Source organism: Channa argus, chromosome 2 (genome assembly GCF_033026475.1).
Source record: "Channa argus isolate prfri chromosome 2, Channa argus male v1.0, whole genome shotgun sequence".
In the NCBI taxonomy this organism is placed as follows: domain Eukaryota; kingdom Metazoa; phylum Chordata; class Actinopteri; order Anabantiformes; family Channidae; genus Channa; species Channa argus.
In genome coordinates this window covers 5,627,381-5,647,121 of record NC_090198.1, presented here as the reverse complement: position 1 = coordinate 5,647,121, position 19,741 = coordinate 5,627,381, and the positions used below count along the sequence as shown (strand labels likewise).

Below are 19,741 nucleotides of genomic sequence, written 5' to 3'. Positions count from 1 at the left end.
ATGTGTCAGTGTGTGGAAATCACAAGTTCTGTGCCCACAAAAACAGAAATGGTTATTTGGGGTAATGTTCTTAACCAAGGAAGCAGTAATGTAATGAAGATCATTGCATGTTTCAATTCTCCATTGACTACATTTCTGGGTTTTCTGGTCACCAGCCTTTGTTAAACTGAGAACTACTTCTTGGGTGCCGATTAATGCGAGTGGCTACCAGTTTAATATGCACTTTTGAAATAACAAATTTGCTCAATTTACTGTTAATTATATGTTATTATTAATAATTAAATAAATTAATGATAATTCATCTATGTGAAGACAAGGATCATGTTAATGATTTCTCACAATAACTATCAAATGTGATTTAAAAAAGAATAGCAACAAAAACAAAAATAGATGGAGCTCATTAGTAAATGGCACTAGGGTGAGCTATGTTTAGAACAGGACTGCGGGCTACTAATGTGGTCCTTGTGGGCTACCCGGTGCCCACCGGCACCATGTTGGTGACCCCTGTCCCAGAAAATGCTTGTTTGTTCGAGAGCAGAGTATAGTATCATTAGCATTTGTTAATGAAGCTGTGGGTAGTGGTGACACCTGAAACCTGCAAATGTGCCAACTGCCTGTTGCATTAAAGTGGTGTACTTCGCACGCTGTCTGGCTTATGAATATTAACACATTTCTAGCATTATTAAAAAAAAGGTTAAATACATAATTTCTAGAGGTCACTGATAACATTTTGTGGAACCTTGTTAACATGGTTGTCTAAGGAAAGAGCCAGAGACAAACACACAGGACACTTAAAGTGTCCATGCACTTACAGAGCACCCTTTTTGAAGCTTATGCAATACTCTGGCTCCAGTAGTAACTTAACTGGAGGCCTGAACAGAAGAACCCTTCAAATTAATTATTAATTATGACTATTGGTCAATAACAATGAAATTAAATGCTATCTGAGGGCGATGTGGCACATGTGTCCGCCTGCTTTTTGTGTTGAGAGTGGCTTTGGAAACGACGGATCGTACTCCCAGCTTTATCCCAAGCAGCAACTCCTCTGTGCTCCCTGATTCAGATACAATCGCTCTGCCTGGCTTTCTCTCAAACACCTTGCTGCTATGACAACAGTCAAAGCGACACAGACCGAGGAAAAACTGGGAAATACCGTTCCCTTCAAACTAAAAGCATACATCCTGTCACTAGAATAGAGGGAGAGAAAACATTACATTGTTAAAATAAAATACTTAAATAAGTTTAGGTGATCTAAGATTATAGGTGATATTAACGGTGTTACAAAATAAGTTACACAATGGGGGAAATGAGGAGAGGAGCATATGGGATATTGCCTACAAGTAATTGGTATTTACGGGAAAAAAACGAGGGAAGACATAATAGTAATAATAATAATAATAATAACAATAATAATAATAATAATAATACATAAACAGCTTGTTACGGTTGGCAATTATTTTGCAAGTCATGGAGCGGAAACAGTTGTTTTCATTGTAGCATCTTGGCAGTGCACCTCTCTGGCGCTGCCAGCCCACGAGGAGAGGCAGTTTGTGTGTGTGTATGTGTGTGGAGCAGCTCGCTGTCTTGTTTCTCGGACTTTCTATTTTTATATTATCTACATCCGTCTCAAGTGTATTGAAGACGTCCAGATGGCCTGAAAAAAAAAAAAAAAAAAAAATCAGCAAGTGCAGACACATGACCAGTTTCTTCCTCCGCCTGGTCAACTTGAATCATTGTATTATTCGGGCAGCGTGCGGACAGTTCATCCCTTTCACCGTGTTGTGCACCGTAACGCCGGGCACTTTTCGGCTTCTCTCCTGTGGAACAGTGGGTGAAAGTTTTAACTGGAGGCTCTCAGCATCAGAAGGTCCGCTGCCTGTTGCTAAAGGTAAGCCTGCATAAAGGACACACCATTAGCAAGACTAATACCTTTAGACTTTGGAAGCTCGAGTAAACAATTTCGCAATTTTACAACTTAATAAAATGTTTTTCTTAACTGTTCTTTAGCACTATCGCAAAAAGACAATCCTGCCTAAACTGATATCGCTGCTAATATTGAATAAAGTTAGAGTTATTTGAAAGTAGCTATTATTAGTTATCTAGTGGACTGACGTGACAATAAAGTGAACATGATGCTCCCTATGGGTGTGATTGAAATTATCATGTTGCCTCTGTGGATTTTCCACTTTTGAACAAAGTCTCCAACTTTAACAAAATGCACAAACGTTTATTTCAAGATTTTATTCAATTTCTCGAATATATTATTTTCTTTTTGCGTTGCACTTGCAAAAAGGACTGAGATCACAGTGGCATCCTAACTATTTACAGTAGCCATATCGCCAAGCAATGTGGATTATTTTCTCCACCCTTACTGCTTCTACTGGGTCCATCTCTGTGTGGAAAGGCAGAATTACAGGCTGTTGGCAGCTTCTTCACCTTGCTCTTTGCGGTTTCCTGCCTGTGCCGAGATGCACAATCAAAATACTTCACTCGGTGAAAAAAAACCCTGGTCTGAAAACACCTATAAATTGGCATTTCCCCAATATTTTTTTTCTTTTTCTTTTTTTTTTACCAGCACATGCAGATCAGAGAATTGCTAGATGTTTGAAACTGAAAGTGAGCAAATGACAAATAGGTTCTTTTTTCTTTGACAATGTTAGTGTGACTCATTGGTGGAACTCCTTCTCATTATGCAGACTTTCATAATGGGGGAAAAAAAAGCCCCTGGTGGCAGTCTGAACGTTGCTACAAACACCTTAGCGCATACTGTGGGGTATTTTAAGGTTAATAATATGCTGGCCTGTGGTCTGTGTGTATGTTTTATTGATTTATTCATAGCCCCTAAGGAAATATCTGCAGCATTCCACCTGCTCCTCCAATTTCCGCACCAAGGACATCAAGATACAGATAAAGGAGCACATACACACTCACACGGACACTCAGTCTGGATCACTATGGTGCTTTCACAAAGAATGCAAGATCCTAATACAAGTGTAGCCTAGGGAGAATTCCACTTCGGCTCTATTACATCTAGGTTTTCACTTCAACTAAAAATGGTTCTTTACTGAGGACTTTGGTGGTTATTCTTGCTTTGACACATCTCTGTGATTTTACTGTTTTTTTTTTTTTTTTTCATGTGGTGGGAAAAACACACATTTTCAACACTTTCAATTAGATTTGATGTGTCTCACTTTCAGAAACTGCATAACATATGATAACCTGCTACTTTCATACACAAGTACTAACTTGCTACACCATGTGCTTGTAAATCAACTGCAGCCATAGCATGCCAGTTTGTCCTGTATTGTGACGGAGGAAACCAAGTCCCACTGTTATCTATAACCACGCTGGCAGCAGTGCACGACATTGTAGCACTGTATGCAGTCTCCTCACAATAGCTAAATCCTAATGACAAAGACAAATGAGGTCAGTTTGAAGAGCCTGAACAGTTTGCTTCGCGTAACTGTTGTATTTTACTCTACCTATTAATCATGAATTTGAATCCCTGCTTAACTCTTGAAAGATGACTGAAAACACTAAAATCTTACCAATGAAAAAAATGGTCTTTAACTTCCATACATACAAGGCCATACAAGGCCTGTCATTTTGAGTGTTGTACATGGATTCAGAGTTGTTATGTGTGTAAGTGTGTGTGTTTTAGCCATTGGCTTAAACAGCCAGTGATCTCTGAACCTTATTCACGCTTGCTGTCTGCTCAGCTCTGGGGCCTGATAACAAAGAGCGGCTTTTGTTCCCTGAAATACACATTCTTTGCTCACTCGCCCTCATGCTTGCCCAGAAGTGAGGTGAATGCAGGCTTAAACTCCTGCAAGACGGAACCCAAACTACAAATTCAGTCTGCTGTAAATGTGAGCGCAAGACAATCATGTCAGGGTTTTTAAAGAGGTGAAGCTAAAATACGCTGCATTTATTCCAAGAGAAAACGCAGACACACACACAAAAAAAAACAACCTGAGAACACTGACAAAGCTTCAGACTCTCAGGTGCTTAGAAATGTTTCAAAAGGGAAGGAAGTGGTATTTTGAAGGTACTATACTTTACTGAAAACAAGCCTATATATCATAGTTTTAATATTTAGACGTGAAATGCATCTTTAGCTTAAAAGCGCAATCAGCTTTTCGATAGAAATTACAATAAAATTTGAAAGCTAATACAAAACAACAGTCATGGCACCATATAGTATTATAAGGCGTGTGCCATGCTAGTGGCTCTTTAAAGCCAGCAATCACCATGGCAACATGCTAACGAAGGCCGTCTCTGAAATAACTCATTTGCTACTCCCTGTATAATGTACACAAAATGGTAAACGAACTATAACGTCCACCGTATAATGTTCTCTAGCTTGAAATACCCTATTCAGTACAATTATGCTAAGGATGAGGACTGCTGCCCCTGTCACATCCATTGAAAGTATGAACAAAAATAATGATTACAGAAAGGACACAATTTTTCAGTGTTCATATGGGCAGATGACTGTTGTTTTAAGACACATGTGAAAGCATCTGAACTTCTTTAACTCCTCCTCAAACTGATCCAAGATATGATCTTGTTAAAAGGCGTGTGTGAAATGCTCTCATTAGTAGCATATTAAAACTGAACACATCGTGCAGCTATATTGTCAGTATCACAGTATTACTTTTTATTTTTATTATTAAGGTGATGATTACTAATGATATTTAAATTATGTGTTTCTCACACATGGGTTAGATGCTGAGCCACTGTTCATGATGTCAGAAAAAGCTTGTGAAGATGATTCATTTAGACAAATGAGTCAGGGCGCTAAACGGTGCAGTCACAGGAAGACATGTAGGAAACTTTGCTGGAAAACACAGAGCGAGACTCTGGAAGATCAGAGTAGTTTCAGAGCCTATCTCGTTATGCATTAACTCACGCATAAATATGTATATGCCACAGGTGTCATCCTGGATGTCAAGGTGTGAAGAGTGCAGTTGAGCAATACTGCATTTTCAGTATGTTTTGGTGTTAAAAATGAGAAATGCTTAGTCCACGGTTTGTGAACCGTGTCTCTGCATCCAAAACACACAGACACACACATTCATTTATGTTTAGTCTTTGGTGAGTGCCTGTCACTCACCCACACAGACATAAGACCTGGGAAGTGAAATAAAGGGGAAGTTATTTTGCTGAATTGATGCCTGCGGACTGAACAGGGACAATAGAGAGGGTGTGGGGCTAGAGAGGGAGTTAGTTTACATGTCATGCCAATTCAGCTAGTTTAAAATGCTGGGTATGAGAGGACGAGAGCTTAGAAATACTAAATAAATGTTCTGTTATCGACCCCCAAAGGAAAAGTCACTTTATGCCCTCACATATACACAACTTGTGAACTATGCAGAATAATTATGCATGGTGTTAATGGTTTGAAAATGTGAGCAGATAGACATTCAAATACACAGTTGGGTTTCTGTGTTGGAGGTAATTTGTGCCTTTTCTCAAACGTTAAAACTTTCTGATGTGTGTTCACACTTCTAGTAGGTAGTTGTCTGTGGGAGGGTGACACTGGTGTACTGTTCCCTCAGTATAAGTGGAAGACTTCATCAAGGCGTCTGCCTATATTCAGAGAGCCAGAATGACTGAGTTCTGGTGAGTCACACAGTAATGCTGTGTCTTAATTTATCAACAGTGGGTTGCTGAATGACTGAATTACGTGTCATCCCATCACCCAAAAACACGACTGTGTACTCCTTGCTTGGTCTAGATTAAGCAGTGCAGCTATCACTAAACCTAAGTAGTTTTACATAGCATTATTTTCGTTTGCTTTAGGAAAACAACCAATTGAGTAAACTACTTTTACACTTTGGCCCATTGCTGCTGCTGCGAGGGCAAAGGCTGGCCTACTAACAAATCAAAAAAACTGTGGGAGCTTCAGTTTTCTATCTAATAAACACTATATTGTTTACATTTGTAAACCTATTCTGATAAAACACTTAAAGAGTTACTCTAAGTGTAGTACAAAAACTGCTTTGTCTGCAGTTACTGAGAATATTTATAGATAGGTTGCTGGACACTAAAGAGGTCTGTGTAGAAATGTTGGATTGCATGAACTGAATTATTATTATCACAAGGAATCTTAAAAACTTACATTTGTCAAGAATAGATCTATCTTATGTCCTTTCTTAGCACTTCGATGTGGAAATGTCCCTATATAACATAATATAATGTTTATTGCATAATACTGCAAATACAATATAATAAATACTAAATAAATATAAGAAAATATTAAATATGTAGTGCAGTGTAAATAGTATGTATTTACGTGTGTACGTATGTATGTATTAATTATTCATTTTGTTATTACATATTTATTAATGAGATATGCCGCTCCAAGCCCGGTAGAAATGGGGGAGGGTTGCGTCAGGACGGGCATCTGGCGTAAAAACTGTGCCAAATCAACATGTGGAGAAATTATCCGCTGTTGCGAGGGGATAAGCGAAAAGGACAACTCTTTTCCACAATATAAATAATTCAGTTAGTGCGATTTTTGATACTCACGCCCCTCTTGAGTGTCTAGGAGCCTAACTATTGAGACTAATGCTAAAGTTCCCTTTATCCAGTAGCTCCCACATTTACTTGTATTTAATTGCAGGCCAGACTTGCACTTTCTATTATGGTGGTGCCTACATGTATTAGGTCTATGTCGTACACATTCAACACTCCCAAGTTTCCAGAAAACTGAATAAATTATAAAATATTACATATACTATGAAGAAACTTACATTAACACCTTCAGCCTGCAAGTAGGCTAATAGGTTATGTAGGACAAAGTGCAACGACAGCAAGTTTCTGCTTGTCACACCATTAACCGCCACCACATCTTTACACCTATTACTATCACATTAAGGTTCTTTGTATATGCTTTTAGTTGTTGAGAGCCTTTGTATAGACCTATATAATTAAAAGCCACTGGGGATTTTGCAGATATTTCTAAGAAACAAAAATGTTGTGTTCCTTTAAACTCTCTAGATATTTTACATACAATCACTGGCCATTTTATTGGTGTCACCTGTAAAATCTAATGTAATCCAATACAGCAGTTCTGCCATGAACATCTACTTTTGAAATATTATACTTTCTCAGTTCACTGTAACCCTCTCTGCAAAACATTGCATGTCTATGAGTATGTTCATATGAGTTCCCTATCATAAACCACAATGAAGTCACACCTTAGCACATTTTCCCCAAACTTTGAAATTTTACAAAGAAGTGCTAAAACCACAATGTTGTGTAAGGCACACAGATGCTGCTGTTTCACATAAACAATGCAGTTTAAGTGAAGTTAATATAATACGGTACATTTTCACTGTAAAAGTAATTTCAAAGTCTATTTTAGAAAACTACTGTAGGCTATAATACAAATTTACCAGTTAAGAGTAAGTCTAATGTCCCAGAATACATTTTAAACTGCTTAGCACAATGTTAATTTGCCCAACATAAGTAATGCGTATGTGTTAATTGAAAACACTATTTCAGTTGAAGATATTGAAGTTGACTGCAACAGAAGAACTTAGATGCAGGGTTTAATAAAAGCGAAAAAGAAAAGGTAATGTGTCAAATACTACTATGCAGTTACTGTAGGTTACATCATTTACAGAACCTGTGAGCGCAGGCTAAAGCTACAAACTGGAGCTTAGAGGAGCACTTTTTACCTACTTCCCTGTGTCTGGATGAGAGGAGATTAATCAGATGGTTAAATTATACATTTAGATACATTTAGATCTAGAGCGTTTGGAGCAAGTAAAAGTAAAAGCCATAAATGTGTGTGGATCATAAGGTCACTGGCCATGATATATTAGAGAGACTGCCTAGAGGTTGTCGGTGTAAAAACCTGGCTTAAGTGAGCCTAACAAAGATGAATTCTGAACCAGTAGCCTGACCTAGTATTAGTCTGATCCCAAAAATGAACTCAGAAGCAAAACAATCATAATAATGCAAGTCTGTTTTAAAAGGTTTAAATGTCTGATATTACGTAATTTTATTATAAAGTGGATGGAGGCATTTCGATTCATGACAAAGAGAGTGAACATATTTCACACATATATTTCCAAACACAAATTCAAATGTTCTGTGATGCTTAGCTGTCTGTTAAATGTATTTATAGTATTTCAATTTAGGTACTTAACTAACCGAAATACATAAATGTACTGTGGTTATTATAGCTGCAGAAATTAAACAGTGTATTGACAAATAGCTAAATTCACAAAGGAATTAAAAACACAGTCTTTGGAGTAATGTGGAAATACACTCATGTTTGTATCACGTGTACAAAATGAAGTAGTTCTATATTGCACCCTGTGCTTCGTAGAGTTTCCAGACAGCTTTAAAAAAGTTTCCGATGGCTAAAATGCTACGTACAGGATGGTGTTAGCTCGACTGGTTTGTTTCCTGAAAACATTTAATTACACTAAATACCAGTAATGATGCTGTTGATATACTATGTTTAACTTTAAGGTAATACATTGTAACACTTGGAATTCCATTCCTGTCTTTGTTTATCAGTCTGTTTTTGTACATCACTGCAGTTGTCTAAGGCTTAGGTCAATCTCGAGTATCAGGTGTGTGTTTCACTGTGCTTAGTTATAAATAGCCGATTGCCTCCCCCCCCCCCCCCCCCCCCCCCCCCCCCTCCCCGCTTGAGAGCTTGATATAATGTTTGTATGTTTGTTCTCTGCTTCATTTGATCTGTGCTTTTTTTCCTTCTTGCTGTCTCTGCGTTGTCTGTGGTTCAACTGATTCCTGCCTGTGTAGTGATGTTGAGGCCAGCTGCGACTTGCTTCCTCTTCAGAATCCACAATTGCATCTTTTTCAACTTTGTCTAACATACTGCAAATATTGGAAGGTGTGACTATGGGCATATCTGCCTGTCAGTGCCATGACCCTGCTGAGAAGTGGGTCATCGTGCAGTGCAAACTCTGTAAACCTTGTCTGTGTGACGAAATCAGTGTACAATGAGTTTGCATCTTCATTGGGAATTGAAAATGAAATGTGTGTGAGTAAGTGCAGCTGGTTTACTGGTTTACACTCACATGATTCTAATATGATGCAAAGTTGTGTTTTTTCTAAGGAACTTGATAATATTTCCTACTATAAATACTGTTATATCTGCTGTGTATTGATAGAAAAAAAATGCTTGCTGTAGGGTGATGGAATGAGTGCATTATTGGTGTGTGTGTGTGTGTGTGTGTGTGTGTGTGTACAAGAACGTACGTGTGTTCATGTGGGCCTGTGGCAGTTAAAAAGGAAGAGTGTTTCTATTGATAAGAGCATAGAAAGGTCCCTGTGTGCAGTTTAAGCCTGAACTAATTTGTATTCATTGGTAAGACAGCACAGATAACAAATCAAGGGTCAGGGGAAGTATCATTAAAAAAATATTTTATTATGTCAAACCTGTGCAGACTCTAGATAGAGACTTTCGTTTTACCAGATGTTTGTCCACACATAGAAATAATTTATATAGATATACTACTATATACTATATACTATACTTATATGTTTTATTGACACTTTTTCGTTTTTTAAAAACTGTATTTATTTTCTGTGTTTTTCAGTGGCAGTTTATAGCAATGGAGTACCGAATTACAGATAATCTCAAAGTTGTGTTCGTCTTGATCATCCTTATGTCCACAGGTAGGATAACCACACTGAAAAAACATTCAAGTAGAGGTTTTTGGTCCCAGATTTTCACACATGTGGTGTTACACACTGTGGCTCCGATGTGTCTGCTTGTGTGGACATTTTTTTTGCTTAATGATCTGGTTAGATTTTGTTGCATTTGCTGCAGAGACATGACAAATATGTGACATCACTTTTAACAAGAGCATTTCGAGTGTCAGTTCGAGTGTCAGTACTGTACATGGGCTCCAGCAAGGTCCCAAATAACATTCAGAATGTGAAATTATTATAGAAAAATCTACTGATCCTTGCAATCCATATAACAACTCTACAAATCATCTTCATTTAACTACTTTGAGCACCTGATGACAGTACTGGTAGACAAAACTGTGATCTATGAAATCACATCACATCCATCATAAACATTATACTGGCACTTTTAGAAAGGACAAAGTAAAAACTAAATTACTAAACATACAAAAAATGTGACTTTTGCCACACCTGTTGATTTGCTGAAATATAGCCCACCAACGGTGATTATCACACAGTGATTTTTAAGGTGTTCACAAAATAAGTAATAGTTTTTTAACCACACAGTATATAATTTCTACATGCATAATATGATTATGATAATAATATGAGCTTAAAACAAAACTCCAGTGTTAGCAGTCACAGCTCTGATTTAGACTGACTGCATATATTAAATAATTTTGTGGCACTCAAATGAAAAGCACACACTAACCCACTTTTTGCTAATGCTTTCTATCTCCTACAGGCTCAAGTCAATATGACCGATACTTGGACTTTTGTGGCACCTGGCGCCATGGCAAGGGCCACCTGAATCTGAGTGTCAACCTCTCCAGAGGCTGTGATGGGATCTCAGTCTCAGCAAATGAGACCACTCTGTCCATCGATGGGAAGATTACATCCCAGTGTATGCGATTTGATTTGATTCCCCTTAACATTTCTAGAAAAGACAGTAGCAAATTCTGTCTCAACTGGGAGCCATTGCTGGACCTGTTGACTCTGCAGGTAAATCAGAAAGAGGTGGAGGGTGAAAAGATGAGGATTTGTTTCCATGCAATGAGCATTATCACTCACATGTAAATGTTAATTTCATCATTAAGTTTCACCCATCATTTAGCTCAGTAACATGAGAGTTATGAAGGAAAGAAACATATTCTTCTGGCTTTGCAAAGAAGCGATAGGGGCTCAATGTTGTATCAGTCTGTGAAGCACATGTGAAAACAAAACTAACGCCACACTTTTCTGAGCAACTGCAATATCAGCTCTGAAAGTGAAATGGCAATGTGTTTTACCAAAAGTTATGCAGTAAAATGTGCAATATTCATAACAATTCCAATTGAAAAAACAAACTGTTTTGTATATATTACAGCAATAATAATAATAATACATTTGATTTTAAAGCACCTCTCAGGTCACTCAAGGTCACTGTACAAAGAAACAACAATAAATAACTATCACAAAGTATGAACAGAGAACAAACTACTGTTGTATTCCTTAATGATGTGCTTGATAAGGGAATGTTTTTTTTATTTTTTTGATAGATTGGAGGAAAGAACCTTACTCTGTGCTGGCCATCCAGCCTGCACGGCTCCTGCTGCACTGATCTGTCTCATGGCCCCAATGAACCTGAAGCAAAGTATGGCATCGCCAACGGGAAGATCAGAACTGATTTCATCACTGAAAAAACCCACACAGGCTACAAGTTCATTGGACAGCCCATCAACTGCAGTAAGGAAGGATGAATGTTATCTACAGTAGAGATTATGTTTAAAAGAAGTATTAATAATCAAGGATCGTATCAGTGTAATTTACAATCTCAGTCGCTCAGTTTAGCTGTTTAAAACTGTTTTAACATGTCACAGTCTAAATTGTTCTGTTTTTTTATGCTCTATATTTATTTTATGCAGCTCTTTTATGTGATCAAGAGAGGGACGGATCCATGCAAGCCACCAAGTAATTTCCTCTTTTTTTTTCATGCATCATGTTTTCATTTTCATTACTGTAACAGCGTTTTTGTTTGCATCTTCCCTCATCCTGTCTTAATTGGTAAAGCCACTGCTGTGAAACTTATTAAGTTTCTAAAATGTGACAACAAACAAAAAGCTGTGCTATAAAATATGTTTGGGTTGAGGAGGGTGGCTGCAAACATACCTTTACTTTCTTTGAATAACCAACTAAAACCACAGTTTTAAACTTACAAAACACTTGTTGTGGTGGTGTTAGAGTAACGGTGTTAATGTGTGTGTGTGTTTGTGTAGGTCTGAGCCCATCTGCGCTCAAAGGTCTGAGGTGGAGATGAAGGCAGATTTCGGTGGCTTTAATGTCACAGCACCTGTAAGAAAAACACACAAGAAAAACCTTAAAGTACAGTAGTTGTTAGTAGCATCTTTTCTGTATTGCTCCTGGTGTTTGGTTGGGATTTGCTAACAACATGAAACATGAAAACCAACAGCATAGTCCATGCTGCTCCCATCAGTAATGTGATGAGCACACTGTTTTGTTCCTAGTTGTATTCTAGCTGCATATTCAAAAGTGACATACACAGAAACAAAATAGCAGCAAAAATATATAACTTCGGTAATTATTGGCTTGTCTTCCACACAAAACATTCATTCATTAAAATCACTATGTCTTGACTGTAGAGGCTAGTTACTAGGCTGTTCCACATCTGAGACTGTGTGCATTCATTTTTAATCAAGGGCTTACTTTATAGCAGGTGTTTAAACAAGCTAGTGAGTATTCATTCAAGCTGTGGGTGGTGGTCCTTCATTTGAGTAAATAGGTGAGAGGTTAGCCACATAAAAGGGAAAGAAATGGCATTTTACCGACTGGAGCAGAGTATAGATCTTGAATGCCACCTTAAAAATAGAGCTATTTATGCACATACCCAGCAATTTCCATGCAGATGTAGGCTACTCATTACAGCTGTGTACACTGTGGGGTTGTGATACACGGTCACAAGCAGAACAGCAGGGTGGTTCATTGATTTAAGTGGAAATGTTAAAACGTGAGAACACTTTATTTTTGTCGACATTCCTTTAAAAACAGGATGTAGGAACAAGGATAAAGAACTGATACTAACAAGTCAGTTAATAGATAGTAGTTTAGTTCCTCTGTGTACTTCAGCTGTACTTTCTTGAAAGTGCATTGCCCCGAACCTTGGTATGCTGTGCCTCGGTTTTATACTGCATTCTGTTTTCCAGGCCCCTATGGGTGTATCTAAAGCATCCACTGTTACAGTCCATCTCCCCCGTGCTCTAAAAAGAGCTGAAACAAAGACGAGCAAAGTGCACTGCACTTTCTTCAAAAACATCTCCCTATTCCAGGTGAGGATTTTGTTTACCTTCAGTCAACACAGGAGGCGGAGAAGAGATGTTATCATTGTTATTATGACCTCACACATGTGTCTGCCACTTTTCATGCTTTGTTTCTACTGATAGGAGAAAAAAAAAATCATTTTTTAGACTGCGTTATATGAGGAGAAGTAAATATGTGTGTTTGTGTTCTAGGAGGATTACAAGAAGTTCAGGGTCCTCGATGATGTGGTGGATATCACAGTGGAGAACGAGATTATTGCTGACCTGTCTGAGCCGATCAGGATTACCTTTTACCACGATTTCATATCTGTGAGTCTGTGTGCTCCTTCTGTTGCCTCATGCACATATCAGAAAGATAATTGTGCACTTTTAGTTGTCTAAATCTGGCCCTTCTGTGAAGAGTTTTCATGTTCTCCCTGTCCTTGCATGGGATTCCTCTGTGTACTCCGGTTTGTGCAATGTGCACACACACATAAACTCTTTCCTGATCTGAATTGCTTTTTACATTATGACCTTAATCACCTGACATGCATGCTCTAGATTTTTTTTCTCAGACATAAGTAATGAATGCACACGGGGGAAGTTGTTTCAACCACGTTTAAAAGCCAGAAAACGCAATGGTTACTTTAGTTAACCTGAAAACTTAAATATTTTGGAAATTGTTACTTGTATTCGAATTTCTGCCTTTTGAAGCTTTAAGAGTGAACTGAATTATTTTGGTTAACTAACTACATCCCCATCTTCATTATAGTTTGATGATGGTTCACAAAGCGCAGTTGGAGACTTTGTTAACAAAAGCGTGAAACATGACTGGTGCGAATGGGCGCTGAGTACATGCAAGTTATCACCATATTTTCTGTGAAATGTGGGTTAGCTGCAGATGCACCTTTTCAGCTCTATGGTGTCTACCTCAAGTAATACAGACAACAAACATAAACCACTTTCCGTCCCCACATCTTGCAAGAGAATTTGTATGCTAAGGGTTGTCTGTTGCTTGTCTGCAATGTGCACACACACACACATAAACTCTTTCCTGGTCTGAATTGCTTTTTACATTGTGACCTTAATCACCTGACATGCATGCTCTAGATTTTTTTTCTCAGACAAAAGTAATGAATGCACACGGGGGAAGTTGTTTCAACCACGTTTAAAAGCCAAAAAACACAATGGTTACTTTAGTTAACCTGAAAACTTATATATTTTGGAAATTGTTACAGATCATAGCTCTCGCTTTCTCTCTCTCCTCTTTATCTCAGAAAATGCACCCAAGGAAATGTGTTTCATGGGACACCAGGAAAGGTCAGAAACCAACAAACAGAATATCTGTACGTCAGTGTTTTTTCACTGTAACTGCCCGAGATTAATATTCAGCATTGTTTTGTGCAGATCCATTGATGGTCAGCTGGTCAGACCATGGATGTAAGACTAATCAGGAGGAACTCACGTACACTGAGTGCCTCTGTAACCATCTGACTTACTTCTCTGTGCTTGTGGTGAGACACTGCTTTTATGCAACAAACACAACATAGAGAGTTTAATTTAATGTAGGAAAACATACTGTACAGCAGGTCTTAAACGGTACTAAAATTACAAAGTCGACATAACCATGTTCACTAGCTCACATCAGTATCAATTGAATGTGAGGACACACTTGTTGTTCTGGTCACTGATCTGTGTCACATTTCAGCAACTGGAGCCTCGACCAGTGCGCCACCTCCTGGCACTGACTACCATTACATCTCTGGGCTGCGCTGTGTCTTTCATCAGCTGTGTCGCTCTCATCATTTATCTCTGCAGGAAGAGGTAGTGGCTATGAGCTCTTATGCAGTTTATCAAAACAGGTGCTTCTTCTTTTCACAATTCACATTTTTAAGTAACTACTCATTTGCATTCTGTTCCCTTTCTAGCAGGCGATCCAAAGAGCAGTCTACACCCATCCACCTTGGCTTGGCTGTGTCTCTCGCCTTGCTCAATTTACTCTTCTTCTTTACTGGGGTCCTGGCAAACGCAGGAGGGGAGAATGTGTGCACCTGGGTGGGGGCAGGCCTCCACTATGCCCTGCTCAGCTCCTTCACCTGGATGGGCATAGAAGTTTTTCACACCTTCTGGTTGGTCTACAGAGTTTTCAGTCCTTCCCCAAAGCCCTACATATGGATCCTGGCTGGTTTCGGTGAGTGTACAAACTGTACTTTGTAGCATATTAACATAAACCTAAAATTACCATTAACCTTTTGAAATATTGTTTTCCAGTTGTCCCTGCTGTTCCTGTTATCATCCTGGCTTCAGTGGGTGGCATTTATGGAATAAGAGAGGTGGTGCCAAGCAATGATGTCTCAAACCCTTACCTGATGTAAGCAATGGAATTAGACAAAGATGCAGTGGATAAACATATTCACTGGTGCCTCAATAGTCACACACTCCATGTTTTGGCACGAACAAAACACCTAAACATGGTGATGGTGAAATGTCTGTTTTAGAAAGAAAATATAACATATTCCAACATTATTGTGACATTTGCTTTTCCTTTTATACATGTATTTGGTGTTTCCAGGTGCTGGATGACAAACACCTACAAAGCCTTGCTGGCTCATTATTTCACCAACATGCCGATTGTAGTCATATTAGTGCTCTCAGGCATTGTGATGCTCTTCGTGGTCTACAGAGAGATCAAAACCAGAGAAGAATGGAGAAAAAACAGCGTTGCTTTTCTCAGTCTCTGGGGCCTCAGCTGCCTCTTTGGAACAACTTGGGGTCTAGGCTTTCTGGACTTTGGACCCCTCTCTGACTTTTTTCTCTTCACCTCCTGTATCCTCAACTCCTTTCAAGGTCTGTGACCAGTTAAAATATATACATACTCCAGTCAGCCCAGATTGCCTTGGGGTTTATATTAAGTTGCTATACTCAGCATTGTAAGCAGAGGGAGCTTGTGTGGATTAATTTGTGAGAAACCATAACGCAGGGTTGCAGATATGTGCAGTTAAGTGTACAACCAGACATCAACTTTTATATTTTTGTCACCTAGACAGAAATACTGGTCCAAAGGAAATTTTGTTTAAATGAATCACAAGAACCTATTGTATTTTGGGCAATAGTTTTTATCATTATGGAAATTTTCACAGAAGGTTATGTATGATCAGTCTTTGGACAAGCATATTTACAGTGTTGTCTCAGAGATTGGGGACTGAATATTTGGAGCCAGTGGAGCCATTGTATCAGTGTGGGAACGAGACAATAGCCACATTTCTGTTACTGGTGCCTATCAGACGAAAAGCTGCTTCCTGTCACATGCAGCTTGATTCAGGTCCAAAAAGTCCGCTTGTTAACCCTGTTGTTGCTGTAGATTTGAAAGAAAACCTGATGTAGCTAATAGCAAACCTATTACTTTTTAATGATACAGTATGCATGAGCCTATTTCCACAGGTGCTGCATTACATGAGCAATATGCTAAACATTTAAATTAGTCTTCTCACATACAAAGTCACGTTAATGAAGAAGTTGTGTCTTTTCCATTAATCACTTGGATTGAGTTTAAGAAAAAGATGCAGAATTGCATAATGGAGGGTGTTTTGTCACTAAAATTGTATTTTACAGAAGAAATACATTATGAGCTTTAAAATACAATTTTAAATAATCATGCAATGTCAGTGTTAAATTACACAGTAATGAACTGTATTAACATGTCATTTAGTCTCTTATGAGTGTTCATCAAAACTGTACCTAACCATTAGTTAAAGAGCTGAGACCACAGTAATATTAGCTTGACCCCCTCGCAAAAAAACGTCATCTCAAGGAGGTAAAAATATCCTCTATCAAAGTTAATTGAAAGTCAAGTATTTTGGGGAAACAGGAACGTCCTCTTTTGCCAACCACTAAAGGCAGGTTATTTCCCATCTTTGTAATGCCGTCAATTTGTCTGTGCTCCCCCAGGGTTCCTCCTGATGCTGCGTTTCTTTATGCTGGACTGGATGCGGAAACAGGCCGGGGGCTCCGCTGTGGGGAGCAGCAGCACCGGATCTACCAGGCAACACATGCTAAAGGCCAATGAGAAGAGCTAAATGTCCTGATCCTGGTGTCAAGTCAAGCAGACCGCTGGGAAATCTGTGTAATAACTCATAACTGAAGCCTTAACTTCAGAGTAAATCCACAAATCATCCTGAAACTCTCACTCTTCAACTGTCCCCTTAGTATTAAAAATCACCAAGCAGCTGTGTACAGTTCACTGACATCACCTTATTGGATTTCCTAAAACATACCTGCTCTAAGTGATAATCATTGAGTATTAGGCCTGAAGTGAAATGGTAGCACTTCCACCCGTAACCCTGGATGGAGACTGACAGAGATTCCCTACTACACAATTCAGACACAAAGAATGTGTATGTAAATTTTGTGTTTTAAGTGTAAATATAACCTTGTTGAACGTGTTTTTAACTGGGTGGTAAACTCCATCCACGTCGCAGCCAAAACAGGTTACAAAAGACCTGATTCCGACACCATCACTCAGGAATTCGTAAGGCAGGACTGGAGCCTGTCTTTGTGGAATATCTGGACTGGTTCTATTTATGTACAATGTTTTGCAAAGGTCTTGGGCCACTATTAAGTTTGTTTTTTTAGCAATTTGAAATGAGGAGTTAGGGATAAGGTTAAGGCTTATTTACATACAGGGAAACGTGGGGATGTTACTGTGCTCTGATTTTAATTATAGTGTCTGTAAAGTAAACCTATTATTGAAGCTCTTCCTGAACCTTAGATAAGCTTTTTATTGCATTTGTTTTATAGGTAAAGTAGCACTTTAGAATTTCAGTCAGTAAAATCTACTCACAGAACTTCAATGAGTTCTCTTTTGTATTGTCAGACATTGTAAAACAATAGCTGGATGTTTATTGTAAACTTTCAAATTACTCAATTTTGTATCTAGACTGTATTCAGCTCTTCAGTAAAGTCTTGTAATTGTCATCTTTATTATCCACAGGGACCAAACTATATTTACCTGAGCAAGAGTTTAAAGCTTATTGCTTGGCACAGTTTGGTCCGGTTTAAAGGGATAATGTTAAATTCCCAGCCTTTATTTTCATACCATGGAGGTTTTAAAGAATGTGATGTTTGCACCGTTTTTGTAATGTTGATTTTAATGTCTCTGAAATGATGGTATATATTTTAGTTACTGAGAATTTATATTGACTTTCATTAAATAAATGTGTTGGTTTTTTTTTTAGAGAATAAACTATTGTTAGTGTGTTTTGTTGGTGTGTGTGTGTGTGTGTGTGCGTGCGTGTGTGTGTTTGTGTGGAGGGGTGTGTGTGCCATAGTGCTCAGTAAGCACTTTCAAAGCTTGTTCCCTTGCTTTGTCACCCACCCCCCCCCCCCCCACCCCTCCTTATCTGCCCCCCTCCTGCCTGTGTATTTCCTCTCTGGAGATTTCTTCGTAAACATGTAGCTTGTTGTTGAAATGCTCGGTATTTGTGTCACCATTGTAACGGCCACTGTAAGGCTGGAAACATATCAGGCCTCTATTTACAAAAAAACTGCCTGCACGGCTTCATTCCCATCGTGCCAGTCACTGTGACATACGGCCTCCATAGGAGCCAGGGTTTTCCTGCTGAACACAAGAGAGAGCACATCTCCTCAAGCAGCACAGCCAAAAGTGAAGTTGTACATTCACGCAAGCAATAAATGTCATTAGTGCCAATAAGTGCTGGTGTGAGATGGTATGTGTAGCTGTTCAGACAGCAGGTGCTGGTAACCTGCCTTTTGCCTTCTTTGATTCACCCTCAATGTGTTTGACAACCGGTCCAAAAGTATTGCGAGGTCAATTCATGTGTGCAACAAAAGCAGTGTTGATATTATATGAGACAAATTTTTAAACTGTCAGCTTTTATTTTATGATGTTTTCACCATACATGCAATCTCATGAAGCACCTTTTGCATCCAATCACCCGGGTTTTAGGTGAACGAAAGTACTGGAACAAATAGTTTTAAATTACATTAATACAAGTACAAGGAGCCTGTGGCTCAGTGATGTCACCAAATAGTTGTTTTTTCTTTTGATTTGCTTTTCCAGGCTTTTAATGCAGCCTCATTCAGGTGTTTGTTTTGGGGGTTTTATGCCTTCATGCATGCAGTGCATGTTCAATTGGGTTAAGGTCTGGTGACTGACTTGACCAGTCTAAACCCTTCCCCTCTTTATTGAGTTGGCTGCATCTTTTGGATTATTGTCTTGCTGAATGATAAAGCTCCTGCCAATTAGTTTTGATCTATTTGTCCGTAGATTAAGTGTTAAAATGTTTCCATACACCTCTGAATGGATGCTGCTGCTATCATGAGCTATATGATCCTTATAGATAAGTGAGCCATGCAGTCCACCTTCAGCTCTGCTCCGTGGAGGTGTTCGTTCTTCATTACGGCTCTCACAGAGATTATGTATTCAGCTGTTGTTGTTTGCTTTTGCTGACCTGTTCTGCTTACGTTGCTCAGTGCACCAGTGGTTTCTTTTTCAAAACTGTTGTATTGGTTTTATCCAGTGTTTCATAGACAGACAGCTCTGTTGTCTACATGATGATGCATCCTTTTTAAATGAGTGCAAGTCCAGTACTTGCATCACTTAGGATTTAGGTCATCTGCTAAAGAATGTGCCACCTTTACATGCACTTTAATATTTTGTGGCGCATGATGCTGAAGCAGTTGTGATAGTTATCTTTGCCTATCTAAAGCACCAATGCCCTTCTAAAAAAATCAAACAAATAAAAAAA

General features: G+C 38.7%; 1 protein-coding gene across 3 annotated transcripts; it reads left to right on the top strand.

The window, feature by feature from the left end:
- Positions 1 to 1,517: 1,517 nt before the first annotated feature.
- adgrg1 (adhesion G protein-coupled receptor G1) lies at positions 1,518 to 18,216 on the top strand. Of its 3 annotated transcripts, XM_067494994.1 has the most exons (16): positions 1,519 to 1,888; positions 8,788 to 9,032; positions 9,588 to 9,666; positions 10,427 to 10,683; positions 11,220 to 11,406; positions 11,586 to 11,631; positions 11,937 to 12,012; positions 12,882 to 13,004; positions 13,188 to 13,304; positions 14,252 to 14,294; positions 14,382 to 14,488; positions 14,683 to 14,798; positions 14,903 to 15,165; positions 15,246 to 15,345; positions 15,547 to 15,821; positions 16,923 to 18,216. In XM_067494994.1, exons 3-16 carry the CDS (start codon positions 9,603 to 9,605, stop codon positions 17,048 to 17,050), a joined length of 1,902 nt encoding a protein of 633 aa, XP_067351095.1. In that variant the 5' UTR covers positions 1,519 to 1,888; positions 8,788 to 9,032; positions 9,588 to 9,602; the 3' UTR covers positions 17,051 to 18,216. The 3 variants fall into 3 exon arrangements, with proteins under 3 accessions (XP_067351096.1, XP_067351095.1, XP_067351094.1); XM_067494995.1 differs by lacking the exon at positions 8,788 to 9,032 and having other exon boundaries at positions 1,518 to 1,888; positions 14,906 to 15,165; XM_067494993.1 differs by lacking the exon at positions 8,788 to 9,032.
- The last annotated feature ends 1,525 nt before the right edge of the window (positions 18,217 to 19,741 follow it).